Source organism: Meriones unguiculatus, chromosome 1 (assembly GCF_030254825.1).
Source record: "Meriones unguiculatus strain TT.TT164.6M chromosome 1, Bangor_MerUng_6.1, whole genome shotgun sequence".
Classification (NCBI taxonomy): domain Eukaryota; kingdom Metazoa; phylum Chordata; class Mammalia; order Rodentia; family Muridae; genus Meriones; species Meriones unguiculatus.
Window position 1 is genome coordinate 188,917,146 of NC_083349.1, and position 16,226 is coordinate 188,933,371.

Here is a 16,226-nt window from a genome sequence, read left to right on the forward strand (position 1 = left end):
ATTAAAACTACTCACAGTTTGAGGACAGCAGCCACAGCATTAAATGTAAAACAATCTTGTCTTTTATAATACCTGGCACAGCTGAGACTTTCATAAAATGTGGAGAATTCTCTGTTTCTTAGAGACTGCAGAGCATTATACAATGACTCATGGTAACTGGTTCCTTCTAGTTCTTGGCTGTGACATGATTAGAAAAAGAATTAAATATAGAAAATCTTAAAATATGCATGTATAGATAACTAGTTCAAAGGACAAAACTGAAAATTAAAATTAAAAAAATATGGCTGGATGTATGCCTTTAGCGGGGAGGCAGGAGCAGGTGGGGCTCTGGGAGTTCAAGGCTAGCCAGGGTTATAGAGTAAAAGCTTGCCTCAAAATAAAAATAAACAAATGAATAAAACAAAATAAAATAGAACAAAGCAGTAAAAAACAAAGAACTTTATAGGCCATTTAAAATTTTTGAAATAAAAACAGCTTCTCAGAAATTGTGCCTGGTTCTCAATCTTATCTTTAAGACAAATATTTAAAATATAAGAACAGTGGTGGCACATGCACTCAGGAGGCAGACGTAGGATCTCTGAGTTCAAGGCCAGGCTGGTCCATATAGTCAGTTCCATGACAGCCAGGGCTACACAGAGGAACCATGTCTCGAAACAAAATTATATATATGTGAATAAATCTGCTTTTATTCTACTCTTACAATATGAAATTTGAAAAACATTCCAATTAATGACAACATTTTTCCATTAAGGGAATTAAATGACTTCATTTTTAAGTGTTCTATTATTAAAAGATTTTTATGTTAACTATTAAATCCTTTAGTAGTCCAAGTGTTTGGGTTCTCACTTAAAAAAATATCGTGATTGGACATACAGGTTATAACTTTTATCTTCTTGGGCAATGTGGTTTAGCAGTACGTTTTTCTGTCTAATTATCTATTTGTTTTTAAGGCACTGTCTCCTGTGTAGCCCTGGCTGGTCTGGAACTCTCTTGGTTAACATGGCTAGCTAGCATCAAACCTAGAGATACACCTGCCTCTGCCTCCTTGAGTACTAGAGGAAAGTTGTGCATCACAACTCTGGGTCTAGTACTACTTTTTAACAAAAGAAAATATTGTTAACAAATGCAATCTATTTTATCATCCAGCCAATAAAAGTGTTTGTGACTACAATGTAGCAAGAAGTGGAAGAAAGAATGCCTAAATTTGTTTTTAGACTCCTGAATCCAACAAAGAATTCTCATAGAAAAAGAAGTTTTAAAAAAATTTCTCTTCAAAAATTCTTGAGGGAGGGGACAGAATTTCTCTACTGGAAAAAAAGAGAATGAAAATCAAGCTTTGTTGTGTTAACTGCCTATTACTATCTTAAATATTTAGGCAAATGTGCAGCCCACAAAAATAGCTGCAAAATATATATAAAAAAAACCCCCACAACCTACCATCTTAATATTTATGGATAAGACAAAATAACTAGGGGAGTCAGGCATGGTGGCACATGCCTTTAATCCCAGCCTCAATATGCAGAGGCAGGCAGTCTCTGTGAAATTCATGATCAGCCTGGTTTACAAAATGATTCTAGGACAACCAGGGCTCTGTTATACAGAGAAACTCTGTCTTGGGAAAAAACAAAAACAAAAACAAAACAAAAAAAAAAAAAACAACCAAAACCAAACCAAACCAAACCAAAACAAAAAACACAAGCAAATAAAAAAAAAAAAAAAAAACACAACTAGGGAAAAGTTAATCTTTTGAAAAGTCAGTTTTTAGCCGGGTAGTGCAAGCCTTTAATCCCAGTACTTGGGAGGCAGAGGCAGATGAATCTCTGTGAGTTCAAGGTCAACCTTACACAGAGAGTTCCAGGATGGCCAAAGCTACACAGAGAAACCCTGTCTCGAAAAACCAAACAAATAAAAAACAAAAAAGAAAGAAAGAAAGAAAACAAAGAAAGAGAAGTCAGTTTTCTCCTTACTTGGCAAAACTGCCTAGGTCCCACTGCATATTCCTCCACGCTGCTTGGTAATGAAGTTCCTGTAGTTCAGGACACCACTCTCTATTTTCATGATCTAATCCTTTTAAATAGATAGAAAGAATATGGGAAAGCCCCAAATTCTGCAAGGCCTAAAAGAAAGTTATTACAAAATAAATACATATTCAAATATCTCAGCATAAACAAGAGCAGCTGTTTTCAACATTCCTAATGCTGTGACCCTTTAAAACAGGTCCTCATGTTGTGGTCACCCAACCATAAATTATTTCTTTGCTACTCCTTACCTACAATTTTGCTACTGTTATAAATTGTAATATAAGTATCTGACATCCAGGATATCTGATAGGTGATATCAGATACCTGAAAGGGTCCTTCAACCCCCAATGGTTGAACCACTGAACTAGAGAGGAAAAAATTTAACTTTAAAAATGGTAACTAGAGAAGAAAAAAATTAACTTCAAAAATTATAATTAACCATATTACTTAAAATTCTAAAATATTACTTAGCATATATATTTCCTCAGAAAATACTAATATTTGATGGAAAAATACCTAAGCCTATTAACTAGTAACAGAAGTAACAGTTTCTGGGACCAACTCTAATGCAAACTATAGGTGCTATATGAGGCACTCCTGGCATCCTGTGCCCTCTCAAGAACTGTCTTCTGCTGTTGACTAATAAACAAATTGCCAACAAGCTACACTGACCTGTCCAGCTTTCCTGTATATACCTGAGGCTTTAGGCTAATGTCAGAAAGCAGTAACTCTGGTCTACTCTAGTCTACCTGAGTAAACACTTTATGACACACTGAAATCGATGATGATGGCTTTATAGAAGCAGATACAGAAAAAGGTGTACCTGGATTATGCCTGACTGGCGGGTTGAGGAAGAGATTGTGGTCTCAATGTCATACGTTACTAAGGCTTTCTTCCACATTGCTTCATGTTCATACGTCCGTATTCTACAAGAAAAGATGGTAAAACATCCTTTGTTTCTATATGCATGTAGCTCCTTCAAAAAAGAGAAATACTACCTAAAAGGGAAATTTACCTAGTAAGGGGCTGTAACATTTTCCCTCCACCACAGCCATATAGGCTGTCTGGCTCTCCTATACTTCTGTAGATTTCTAAGAGAAGATCCTAAAAACAAAAATACCAAAGATGGAGATTTGAAACAAACAAAAAAAACAGTACATGAATTTCATAAACTTTAAATATTATCATTATCAACTCATAAATGTATTGTAAAAAGTAAAACATAATATTTTAAAACAGAAAATATTCTCATCAATAGCACAACAGACCTGTCCCATACAACAAAACGATTAATCTATTTTAGAAATAATGTTCACAGATGGAGACATGGTCCAGCAGTTGAAAGCACTTGCTTTTCCTGCAGAGGACCCAGGCTTGAACCTGAGCACCCACACAGTGGCTTACAACCATCTGTAACTCCAGTAGTATGGGACCCAATGCACTGCTGTCCTTGGCAGGCACCAGGCATGCATGTGGTACATTTACATACTTGCAAACAAAATACTCATATGCATACAAAAATAAATCTAAAAAAGGTGATACCCAAAATTTCATGAATTAGATAAGACACATATACCAATGTACCAGGTTTTTAATCACATTCAGCAATAATCACAAAACAAAGCAATCTTGTCAACAAATGAAACTGTAAATGGAAAAAAAATTCTGTAAAGCCTAACTACCAAAACTGATAAAAATTGAAGGTCATAAATTTCTTTAAAATGTCTAATAGTTTAAAAAAATATGCTGTGTATGAGGCAGCAATTTAATTACTTAAAATACTTTTTTTGTGAAACTTACATAGGACAGACAAGTGTTGTTTAACTTCAATGAAATAAAGCAAAAGCACACAAAAAAAAAAACCAGAAGCTACATTTCATAGGAAACTGAGCCAGTAATTTAACTGCCTTGATATTATTGCTGTGGGAAATATTCTCTAAATACAAATCCATCAATATTGGTTTAATTCTATATAAAATTCTTATTCAAATATTTCTATTCCTATACATGAAATAAAAGCTTAAGAGTTAAAACACTAGGGACCTAACAGTGCTTGGCATAAGAAAATACTCACAAAATTTCAGCACAGAAAGGTGAACTGTACAGTATCAAGAGAAAAAGAGAAACATTAATATAGTGGATCACATGGTTAAGCACAAGACAGGGCTGAGGAGCTGAGGAGAAGCTCAGTCACTAAAGTGCTCAGCACAAAATCATAAAGACCTAAGTCCAGATGCCCAGCACACACATGGAAGCTCAGAGCAGCTGCAAGCAGCTGCGATTCTAGCTCTGCAGAGGCTGACAGGGAGATCCCTATTGCTCACTGATCAGTCAGCCTCACAATCAGTGAGCTCTGGGTTTAATGAGATACCTTGTTTCAAAAGACATGATGAAGTTAAATGTTAAGGAGAAAGAAATGGAGAGCAAATACAGACATCATCAGAAAGTCTGGATGTGAAAGGAAAGAAGACAGTGACACCTAAAGAGAACACAGGAGCTCCTTCCATCTCTAAAACCAGAAATGTTTTAAACAGTAAAGGTCCGAAATGTTTAGGATATAGTTAAGAAAGAGAACAGCATAATAATGTTTCTGAGAAAGAACAGATAAATAACCTGAGATAAAGGAAAGTAGCTTTCTATTTTAATGAGAGACAGTTATGACAAGAGCACATATGGGGAGATTTAAGTTGATTTTGGGATGTGGTGGGATTCCTACCTATGTGGTGGTCTGAAAAAGAATGGCCCCCATGGCTCATTTTTGAATACTTGGGTCCCCAGTTGGAAAAGTCTGAGAATGATCAGGAGGTGCAGTCTTTTAGAGGAAGTGTGCCATTGGCGTTTCTCTCTCTCTGTCTCTCCGATAGCTGAACTCCCAGCAGCAGCTCCTGCTGCCATGCCTTTGCTCTGCCATAACGGACTAGAACCCACTAAAACTATAACCCCAAATTAAACACTTCTCTTTTATAAGTTGCCTCAGTCACAGTGCCTTACTACAGCAATACAAAAATAACTGAGATATCATCTATTTTCTCCAAGAAGCAGGAGGCAAGCTGAATACAACTAGAAAAAAAGTGAAGTTCAGAGTTTTAATCAAAGCATTCAGGTTCAAACTGCCATTGTAGAGAAATGAGCTTGACAAAGAGATTCAAGAATGCCGAAGAGTGCTAGGAGTACACTGAGACAGTATTTAAATAAAAAAGATAAAGTTAAGTTGCTTCTCTGTGTCATATGTATATATGCACATATAGAAATAAAGGTAGTAACTGTAAGTGCCATAAATAAAATGGAGGAGGACACAATGACAAAGCTGTGTGGTCTAAGTTTACCCTGTGAGAAAGGTGGTTTCACATTAGCCTTTCCTATCAGAGGCTTCTAGGTCAGAAAGAGTCAGTTATTTATGCAGCACACATAACAAGCGGCAGAGTCTAGATGGGACATCACTTCTCTACTCAGAGCATGGGGATTCAGAGATAATGCTCAGTCCAGGATGTAACTTCAGTTTTAAAATCAAGTATATCATCATGAGAAGATAATCCAGCATATCACATAAATATCATTACAGAGTTTCTAATAATTACCTGTAAGCTTATTCCAGTTTCTTCTTTACTTTTTTCACTCAAACTAGAAATAGTTGTACCTTGACTTCCTTCTTCAAATGTTGGACTTCTGGTTATTATAAGAACATCTCTTTTAATGAGAATATACTATCTAAGAGGTTATGAGTATATTTATTCTATATTTTAGCAGAAAAACACTAATATGGTTGCAAAAACAAAGTAAGCTATTTATACTTTAACAGAGAATATCCTTTAGACCCAGCAGGGAAAACAACTTTGAGAATGTTAATTCTATATGTGAAATTTATGTATAATAACAATATTATAAAAAACAGCAAAGTTATGTGCCAAAACATGCTTATTTACATAGACAGGCATGTTTCAAAATAGAATACAAATTTTACAATTCAGAACCTAAATATTTTGTCAGTGGACTGACTTGCTTTAACGGGATAACTGCAGATATGCATTAGTAAAACCACAAGACACAATTTAACCCTGGAGCATGCTAACAAAACTGTACATGTACCTCAAATACCCACTATGAAGAATTCTATTAAATAATTTGAATAGAAAATACTAGTAATTTGTTTACTTGACAGTACAGGTAAACTGCTCACCTCTGTTCTAGTCACAAGCACGCTGTGCTTACTACCTCAGACCTTCAGGTCTGGCTCCTCTAACAGACTTCTCCGTCTCTGTACACCTCATCTGTCTATTCCTTTCTCATCAGATCTCCAGGGGAAAAAGAACTCCAAAGAGACCATCAAAGCAAATGCAGGCACAGCTGCCTGTAAGCGAGCAATTCTGCACAAGTTTGCTCCATTCGCGTAATGGCTTTCAAATTTAAGATGCTCGTATTTATACTCACAGAGGACTTAGTATTTACTCCCGATTAATAATAATAAAAAAAAATACTATCCTATGGACTTACAAACTAAAACTATTCAAACTTCAATTACTACCATATACTTGTCTCCATACAGTAATTATGAACACATTGCTTACATACGCTATAGTGTCCTCATAATGTCGACTACTAATTGTTTTCAACTGAAAAGCAGAGATTTAAATATCAAACCAGAAGTGAAGAAACTAGTCCAAATCTGTTAACTAGTCACAGAATATGAGATTTCTGGTCCCACTTTTCCAGTCTAAACAAACACATTACATTTCCAGTTTAAGAACATCTACAATTGCAAAACATTGTATGTGTTGGTATAACTCAGATTTGTGATCTTAATTTCTTAGTGAGGCTGAATTAGTGGTAAGAAAGTGAGGCTATATATAAGCACAAACACTAGGCTATTTCAGACAGACAAGGACTTAAAAGGAGATTCATACAGTAAAGTGTGTAATGCAATTTAATACCCTATTTTTCTTGGTTATTTCTTTTATCACAATCTATGATCATATTTTTAGCTTCTTATAAAAGTTCTAACTCAACCAGAGCCAAAGAGGAAAATGAATCCTGAAAGGTAAAAGGGTTAGAGGCAAATAAAAAGTAACCAAAATTAGGAACTCAGTCAATCGTGAAAACACGTACGGATGGTTTACATTCCAAATGCTAGCCTAGTCACAGGGAAAACACAAACAGGCAAGTATTGTTTCTGTCTAGTCCTTATAATATAAAACAGAATACACTAGAAAACTAGAATTCCTTTTTTTTTTTTTCAGAGAATTGCTTCTTTAAAAAAATATTTTGCTTTGATATAGAAAATTTCTGCCTAAAATGTCTTTTAAATGGAGAAATGGAGCAAAAAAACCTTTATTATACACTTTTACTGAAACAGTATCAGCACCAGTTTAAAAACCAAAATGTCACTATGTGTTGGTGGCACACGCCTTTAATCCCAACACTTGGGAGGCAGAGACAGGTGAATCTCTGTGAGTTCAGGGCCAGCCTGGTCTACAGAGTGAGTTCTAGTACATACAGTACAGAGAAACGGTGTCTTGATAATCCAAGAAAAAAACAACTGTCAAAACCCATTTACCTTTTCTCTTGCTCCTCTACGCTTTTTCTGTCTGAGTAGATCTCCGCATAGAGCAATGCTGTGAAGTGAGCAGCACAAGACTGAGCCACCTTTGCAACTTCAAGATAGTTCACATCCAGCCAGAAAGCGTCATCAAAAGCTGTTCCTGAAGAAGACCTGAAGTGGAATAAAAGCACAACGGTACAGGATGTAACTTCAGGCCACAGTTCTCTAGTGTGCGGTCATAAACCATTCTGAGATAGCATGGCTAAGGTCCAGTTCTCAGTGTCCTGGACCATAACCTCTCAGAGAATCTGAAGAAAGCTATGAATCATCACTCCATACAAATCTGGGCTCTGTACCCACCGTTTAATTCACTGGCTACAAAGGACAGTTTCACAGTCACTTTAGTAAAAAAACATTGTCTCTTCTCAGACAGGAGGAAAACAAAAAACAAAAACCCAATAACACCCCCCCCAAAAAAATGTGATGGATTAATTCTGACTGTTAACTTGATGGAACTTAGAAAGACAGTGGATACAAACTCCTGAGCATGTCTTGTGAGAAGACCCACCCTGAATAAAGGTGGCACCATTTCATGAACTCAGATCCTGGGCTGAATACAAGGATAAAGTGAATTGAGCACCAGCATTGACAGCTCTCACCAGCTGCTGTTGCCAGCATGCCTTTTCCAACATGATCAAATGCATACCTCAAACTAAAAGCCTTCTTCCTTAAGTGGCTTTTGTCAAGTGTTATGTCACAGCACTGAGAAAAGTAATACACATGGCTTTTCTCTTGCAATTTTTTTGTTCCTATTACCAACACTGAACTATTTAATTAAAAACTATGCACTGTCACCGGGCATTGGTGGTGCTCACCTTTAATCCCAGAACTCAAGAGGCAGAGGCAGGCAGATCTCTGAGTTCTGAGTTCAAGGCCACCCTGGTCTACGGAATGAATCCAGGACACCTAATGCTACACAGAGAAACCCTGTCTTACAAAAAAAAAAAAAAAAAAAAAAAAAAAAAACCCAAGAGATCAGAAGTGGAAACTATAGATACCATCCTCTTCAAAACTACCAATATACACATAAGACAACACAGTGGTTCGGCACTGGCTCTGGAGCAGTGTACAGCCAAGTACAAACGCAGCTTTACAACCCACTCCTAGCTATATCATCTGCAGCAACAATTCAGTCAGTTTTATTCCTACGTGTAAAATCATAGAACAGCACACAGCACGCCTTCTACATGGTCAGCATTTTAGTACAACACTTCTAAGGAAATTCAAGTTCAGAGAAGTAAAACTTTCCCACAGAAAAGAACGGTACATTTACTGAATGTCAGAAGTACTACACTGTCAAATTTGATCAGCAAACACCCTACCCTAAAGGAGACCTTACCTTGACATTTATCTGAGACATGGACTAGTATCTGAGACTATGTGTTCTGGCTGTCTGGGATTCAAAGAGATATTCTGCCTCTGCTTGGGGCTGAAAGTATGCATCAGCACATCCATGCCCTTATCCTGATTCTTACAATGAAAAACAAAGATGCACCCAGACATCAGGTAAAATGATCAGATTATAGAACTTTCAATAAAGCACTAAATTTGAATTTGGTCTGACCCTAGTCACATCTTCTTGGGTAATTTTTAAAAGTCCCCCCCCCCTTTTCAAGACAGGGTTTTCCTGTGTAACCAAGGCTGTCCTAGAACTCACTCTGTAGCCCAGGCTGGACTCAGAGATCCATCTGCCTCTGCCTCCCCAATGCTGGGACTAAAGGTGTGCATCAGTACAGCAGACCTGCAAGATTTCATAACAATAATGAAAGTAACCCCACACACACACCGGAGACATTATCTTTGTTTTATAATTGTAGGCTGCTTTGAAACGATGTAGCCCAGGCTTGCCTCAAATTCACAATCCTTTCCTCAGTCTTCTAAATATTGCAATTACAGATGTGCACCACTATGCCCAGCTCAGGAATTTTTATCTTGTACAGTTACTACGTGTTAACTGAAAATAAAAATGTGAATAAATGTGTGAATACATGTGTGTCCATGTTCATCATGTGCTGTCATGCACATGTGGCAGTCAGAAAACAACCTTGGGTGTCAGTCCCTCGCCCCCATCCTGTTTAAGATGGGGTCTCTTGTTCACTGCTACATATACAGGTTTGTTGGCCCACAAGCTTCTAAGGAGTCTCCAGTTCCTGCTTCCTGTAACTTGTTATGGACAGTAGCATGTGCTACTGACTCCAGCTTCCATATGAGCTCTGGGGATTCAAAATCAGGCCATGAGGATGGCACAGTATGTCAGGGTTACACAGCAAGCACATTGCCCATGCATCCACCATCCCAGCCCAAAAAAGTGTTCTCTTAAAAAAAAAGAATTTTTATCTTTCCTATGTCTTGCCAATATCAATGTAATTCTATCTCATTAAGTCTGAAATAAACGGTTCCAAGACGAAACTATCTCCCAATACCAAAAAGGGCACTCAGAGGTACAGTTAAGTGTCTTCTCAGAAGAGGATCAACTTTAAAACAAGGTAACAAGCTTTCTAATAACAAAGAAAGACAATAAAATGCAAAAATAAAATCTGTTGGTGAAATAGAATGTTATGAAAGGTATGTATCATTTACAACAAAAATGCAATTAGGGTCAAAATAATCTATTACTCTTTTATCTTATCCCTTCATCTTTACCAACTACTGTCATTATCACCATACATACTCATGAGGCATTAATTACTGTGTGTCCAAATTACACATGCTGCTACACTTAGGGTAGGTTTATGGCCAATATACCCATCCCAGGTTGAAAACACCTTAAGGAAAAAAATGCACTTATCATAACCAACCTACTGAAGAGCATAGCAACACAGTACATAATGACAGTTTATCTTCTTCATCACATGACTGATAAGGAGCCACAATCTAGCATCTCAAGAAAGGATGATGAACATAGTGGTGCATACCTTTAATCCCAGCACTTGGGAGGCAGATGCAGGTAGAATTCCATGAGTTTAAGGCCAGTCAGGACTACAAAGTGAGGAAAAAAAGAAAAAAAAAAAAGACTATGCTGTATTATCACCAGCCTGCAACACGACCGGAATCTGAAGTCCACCTTCCTCTGAATGCTGTCACATATTGTTGTAAAGTTGAAAAATCCTAAGGTGAGCTGGACCATTCTGAGTCAAGGCCTACAGCTTCATTTCTCCAGGGTTCTGATAGCTCTCTAGCATCATACATGTTCTGCACCCATTTTGAGCTATTTCTGCACTTTGCTAAAAGTCCCTTGAATGGTACACACCTATAACCACAGCACTCCAAGTGGAGGAACATCGGGGATTCAAGGCCATGAACTACATGGTGAATTTAAGGGTACTCTCGGCTACATACAACCTGTTCTCAAAACAATTACAATAGAAATAAAAATACTATATACTGTAAAGTAACTGAGCTAAATCAATTTTGTCATATCACATAATTACTACCAATTTTCATGGTAAGTATGGCAGAGAGCAACAAAAGCTTTATTCTCTTTAAAAAATTTTTTAAGATTTATTTATTTTATGTATATGAGTGATTCATCTGCAGGTACACCTACATGGCAGAAGAGGGTATCAGAACTCATTATAGATGGTTGTGAGCCACCATGTGGATGCCGAGAATTGAACTCAGGGCCTCTGGAAGAGTAGACAGTGCTCTTAACCACTGAGCCATCACTCCAGCCCCCAAAAGCTTTATTCTTTATAACAAAAAATGATAGAAGAGGCATCCAACTCTAGCAACTCTAAGAAATAGTTAATGAGCAGCCACATTACTGAGAGCAACCTGGGAAAACCATATGTTCCTTCTCCACATCTTCCCTGGTATGGTAAAGTAAAGTTTGCATGATTTAGCCACAGCAGTATGCCTAATGGGACAGCTGGGACAAGAACTGACAGTTTCCCACACTTAACCTAAGTATTGCCCTGCATAAGGATTATTAAATTAAAAAATACAGAAGCATAACATCAATTAATTTTAGCAGTCTGAAACAGTTGCACATAATAATCAAGTTGAAAAGCACCCAGAAGGACATTGCAGTGCTCAGTTCCCAAATCTGAGAAACAACTGTTATATTACCTCTTTTGCCTTCTCAAATAATCGACAACAGCAAGCATTGTTCTTTGAGACCTTTTATCCAAACAGCATTGGAGAAAGTGCTCTTGCTCTAAAAGAAACAGAAATATCTTTTCTTAGTCTCACACTGCTGTATAAGCAGTTTCTTGTTGTGTGTCTCCTACACTGTATGACTCTGATGGGTGGTATATCTAACACAAAAATGCTTAATAAATAGAAATCAATTTAATTTAGTGCCATTTAATTTATTTAAAAAAAAGGTGTATAATATAAGAAGAATTTATATTGCAAATTATAATTTGTTTCTGAAGCAGGTATCCCACTGCTTGAGACATCTGGAATTTTTTATGTGCTAGTGCTTGGTACATCTACAACCACAACTAATCAAGACAGTTTCTGCACACAAAACCACTGACTAGCCTTGAGCTCTTAACATGGATGGATGAGTGGTGTGAGAGAGAAGCTAAGGATGTGTTCAATGTGTACAAGTCAAGTGACAGTGACCTCACGTGGACTTAGAAAACCTTGAAAGAAAAAGTTCCATCTGGTCAAATACTGGTCAGTCAGAGAAAGGGAAAGCTAGCAGAGTCTGAAGGGGCTGCGAGTGTAGCTCAGCTGGCAAGAGTGTGTGGCCAGCCTGTAGGTGCCATGGCACATACCTCTACAGCCAGCACCTGAGAGGTAAAGGCAGAAGAATTAGAAGTTCAAGGCCTTACACTACTACACAAGTCTGTGAACAGTTTGAGTTGCTGTCTCAAAACAAAAATAAAAACATACCAAAACAACAACAAAAACAAACAGTGGCTACTAGTAACAGGTAAAACTCAGAAGATAGTGAGAGAATCTCAACCAGAGGTTTAAAGCAGAAAGGATGGCGGTGACAGAGGTAACAGAACTGTCAGGATCTGCTACTCTGATGGGTGAGAAAGGTTTTTCATGTGGCCAGCAAGGACCATTTATTTCATCCATACAATTGAGTTTAGATTCATGTGAGACATTCAAGTAAGAGACTTCCAGACACCAGAAAGACACAGCATTTAAGATTTATAGGAATCTACATTTATTGTCATTTTCAATAATATCCTTATATATGTGAAGTTCAAAATTTCATTTAAGATAATAGAAACATTGGCACTCTATACAGAAATAAAACTAGATGATTTTGCTATTAAGTGATCAAGCATAAATATAAGTAGTAAAATTGTTTTAAACAGTAAACGGTTGACTACTTAATATTATTATTTCCCCAATTAAACATAGGTGATTTATTCTTGTTTGCAAGGTCTCTGCAATAACTTTTATTTTGGATTTTTAAACTTACATTTAATTAATTTTTAAAAAAAATGTTGATTATGATAATTATTATGTGTGTGGTCACTCATTGCACAGAGCTTACATGGAGGTCGGAGGGCAGCTTGTACAAGTTGGCTCTCTCCTTCCACTGTCTGGGTTTCTCAGTATTGAACTCAAGTCATCAAAATCTGGTGGCAAGTGCCCTGACCCATAAAACCACCAACACACTAACCCATACTGTAGGACTTTTATTTCAGCAATCCCCCCAAATTTCGTAAGCATATTCCAGATTATTTTGATGAACAACTTCTAATCTAAGAGGGACCAGGATGGACAACCATGTCTATATTATATGTTTTTTTTTTAGATAGTTTTGTTACACTTTATAATTTTTAACCACAAGCATACATATTAATGGGATGCCATTTGATTTTTCAATGCAGGTATATATTTTATAATGTTTTAATCAGCTTAAATATATCTATCTCGGGGCTGGAGAGATGGCTCAGAGGTTAAGAGCACTGGCTGTTCTTCCAGAAGTCTGGAGTTCAATTCCCAGCAACCACATGGTGGCTCACAACCATCTAGAATGAGATCTGGTGCCCTCTTCTGGCATGCAGGCATACATAATAAATAAATAAATAAATCTTAAAAAAATATATATCCTCAAAATTTTATGTTCATAATAAAAACATTAACTATTTCTTCAAGCTTTTTAAGAAAGATTTTTAAAAATGTGTGTGTTGTGCACATGAACGCAGGTGCCCATGGAGAAAAGAAAAGAGGTGACAAGTCCCCATGGAGGTAGAGTTACAGGTGAGCCAGCCACTGCGGTGCTGAGAATTGAACTCAGGCTACAGACCTTCCAACACCTCAAAGGTTTGTCTGCTTGTTTTCACATGCAATGTGGTATCACTGCCAGCAGTCCCCAACACCAGCTCTTATGCCTGCATAACTATAACTTAGTAGCCACCAGTCTCCTCACCTAGCCTCTCTCAACTTCAGTGAAATAATGTATCAACTCAGTTACATGAAAACAGCAAAATGAGGTCTAAAGGATGCCGAGGACAAAGCAAACGCAGGCTTGTCACAGTAAAAGTAGAAATTTTTATTTCTGGTAAAACTGAATAATCACAATTATGCTGAAATGTCTATAAACTAAGGTGTGGTTTTTATTAAAATGCTATTTCTTGAGATGTAACATGTACATTTGTACCTGGTTTTATGCATATGTACACTAAGCACAGTAAATTAACAATATGGAACTGTTTTCTTACCCTTTTGAAATTTCAGTTTGAAGAAGTGACCTATAATGAATCCTCAATTCCGTTTATATGTGTTACACGCACTATGTACATTTAAATTCTAATGTAATTTCTCTCCCTCTCTCTCTTTTGGCATATGTGTGGAGGTATACATGTGGAGGTCAGAGGTTGACACTGAGTATCTTTCTTGATTGTTCTCTCTATATTGAGGACTGTCGGTCAACCCAGAGCTCACTGTGTTGGCTAGCTTAACTAGCGAGCTTACTCTAGGGATTCTCCATATCCACCTCTGACAAACAGATATGAGAGATGGGCTATCACACTTACCCAAACTCTGGTCCTTGTAAGCACTTTACCTGCTGAGCCATCTAACACCCTTAATGTAATGTAACATCAGAAATGTTCTTGTGACTTACTTGATATTTTTTTCTTTTGGCAACTGTCACAGAAACTTTATCCAGAAGTAAAATGATAGCACACATCAGATACACTGCTTTGAATATTTAAAGCCCTAGAAATACTCACTTCATACCATGAAAGTAAAATTGGAAGAGTAAGTAAAACACAAGCCAACTGTTCCTTTAAAACAGTTAAAAAATTAGAAGGATATATTCCAAATATAAAAATATAAACATAAAAATTTATATTTATATGCATACAAATCCAAATGTAGATATCTTGAGTTATGGGTATGACTAGGGGTAATTGAAAAAAATTGTAGAACTTTTATTATCTACAAAAATATGTATGATTTGGTGATAAAAAGTTTTTAAAGAGTGGTTGGCCAGAGGTCTTAAAATATGAAAACTCCACCATACTTCTACCATGGTCCCAAACACGAGGACAAGTTTGCTTACATGTTTTTTCTATTGCTAAAACGGGAGTGCTGTGTTGGTCACATCCATATTGCAAGCACAATGTCTGATGTAAAGAATGTACGGTAAGCTGCCCCATTATTCACTGTACCATCTTTCTCTAGAGTTGCGAGGTTAACAGTGTAAATACTAACAATTAAACAGAATACCTGAATCTGAGTTTGCAGGAGTTGCTGATCGGCTTGCTTGTAAGGAATGTTTAAAACAGCTGGTGAAAAATCCTCGAACATGTGTAGATAGCAGAGTCCTCCTTGATTCATGTGTGTCTTGGAGTAAAACATCATGAATCAAGTATGGCAACACAGTCTGACAAAAGTCAGTTTTCACCTAGAACACAGTAATACATCTACTTACTTGTTTCAATTAGAGTAACATAATTCACTTAAAATGTTTATTCCCTATTACTGACATATGAAAAAGTTAAAAATTACACTGATCTCTCATGAACTCAAAATAGCATTAAACAAGAATAACAACCACCACCAAAGGTGTGTATCAAATAGTGTTTATAAAATAACAAATTAATAAATAAAAAACAACAGTAATACCAAGCAAGCTATCACAGAATGTGGGAGATTGCTGCAGGAGGAACAGCAGTTCAAAGTCATCCCTGGGTGTGCAGTGAGTTCCAAGTGAGTCTAGGCTACACAAGAGCCTCTCTCAAAACAAAGCAACAAACAACAACACACCAGGTCTGACCCCAGCGCCTGATGCACTGAAGCACCTGATCTCCCAGTGAGCCTTACCTTATGCCCCAAACACTGTCAGCTATTTGACACACTTACTATTCACACTTACTATTCGCTGAAATTGGCTGTACGCGACCTTCCATGTAAAACTGATTACTGCTGCCTACCTTTTCTTCACTTAGAAAGCATGAGAACACCAACTGACAGTAAAGAAAATCAGGGCTGACTTTCAATAACATAAATAATTTATAGTCACAATTACTTTAAGGGTCACTACTCTACAATTTAGCCAGTATGCTGCCTTCTTATATCTAAAGCCAGCCTTGTGGTCCTGATAACCAGAGACACCACTTTAATGCATTTACAGCAGCTGGAGGTGGGTAACACTGCAGGCAGATGATTCACTCATCACTTAGAAGTCT

At 37.1% G+C, this 16,226-nt stretch overlaps 1 protein-coding gene across 4 annotated transcripts in view; it reads right to left on the reverse strand.

Annotated features, from left to right (window-relative positions):
• Nucleotides 1-16,226, reverse strand: part of Atm (ATM serine/threonine kinase) — an 89,741-nt gene that overhangs the window by 22,283 nt on the left and 51,232 nt on the right. For all 4 annotated transcript variants that reach the window (XM_060373907.1, XM_060373906.1, XM_060373908.1 and 1 more), the window contains 8 exons: nucleotides 15,265-15,442; nucleotides 11,686-11,773; nucleotides 7,573-7,728; nucleotides 5,600-5,687; nucleotides 3,037-3,125; nucleotides 2,845-2,947; nucleotides 1,968-2,116; nucleotides 73-177 (listed from right to left, as the gene is read on the reverse strand). In XM_060373907.1, coding sequence (XP_060229890.1) covers nucleotides 73-177; nucleotides 1,968-2,116; nucleotides 2,845-2,947; nucleotides 3,037-3,125; nucleotides 5,600-5,687; nucleotides 7,573-7,728; nucleotides 11,686-11,773; nucleotides 15,265-15,442 — 956 coding nt within the window. The remainder of the gene's footprint in view (nucleotides 1-72; nucleotides 178-1,967; nucleotides 2,117-2,844; nucleotides 2,948-3,036; nucleotides 3,126-5,599; nucleotides 5,688-7,572; nucleotides 7,729-11,685; nucleotides 11,774-15,264; nucleotides 15,443-16,226) is intronic.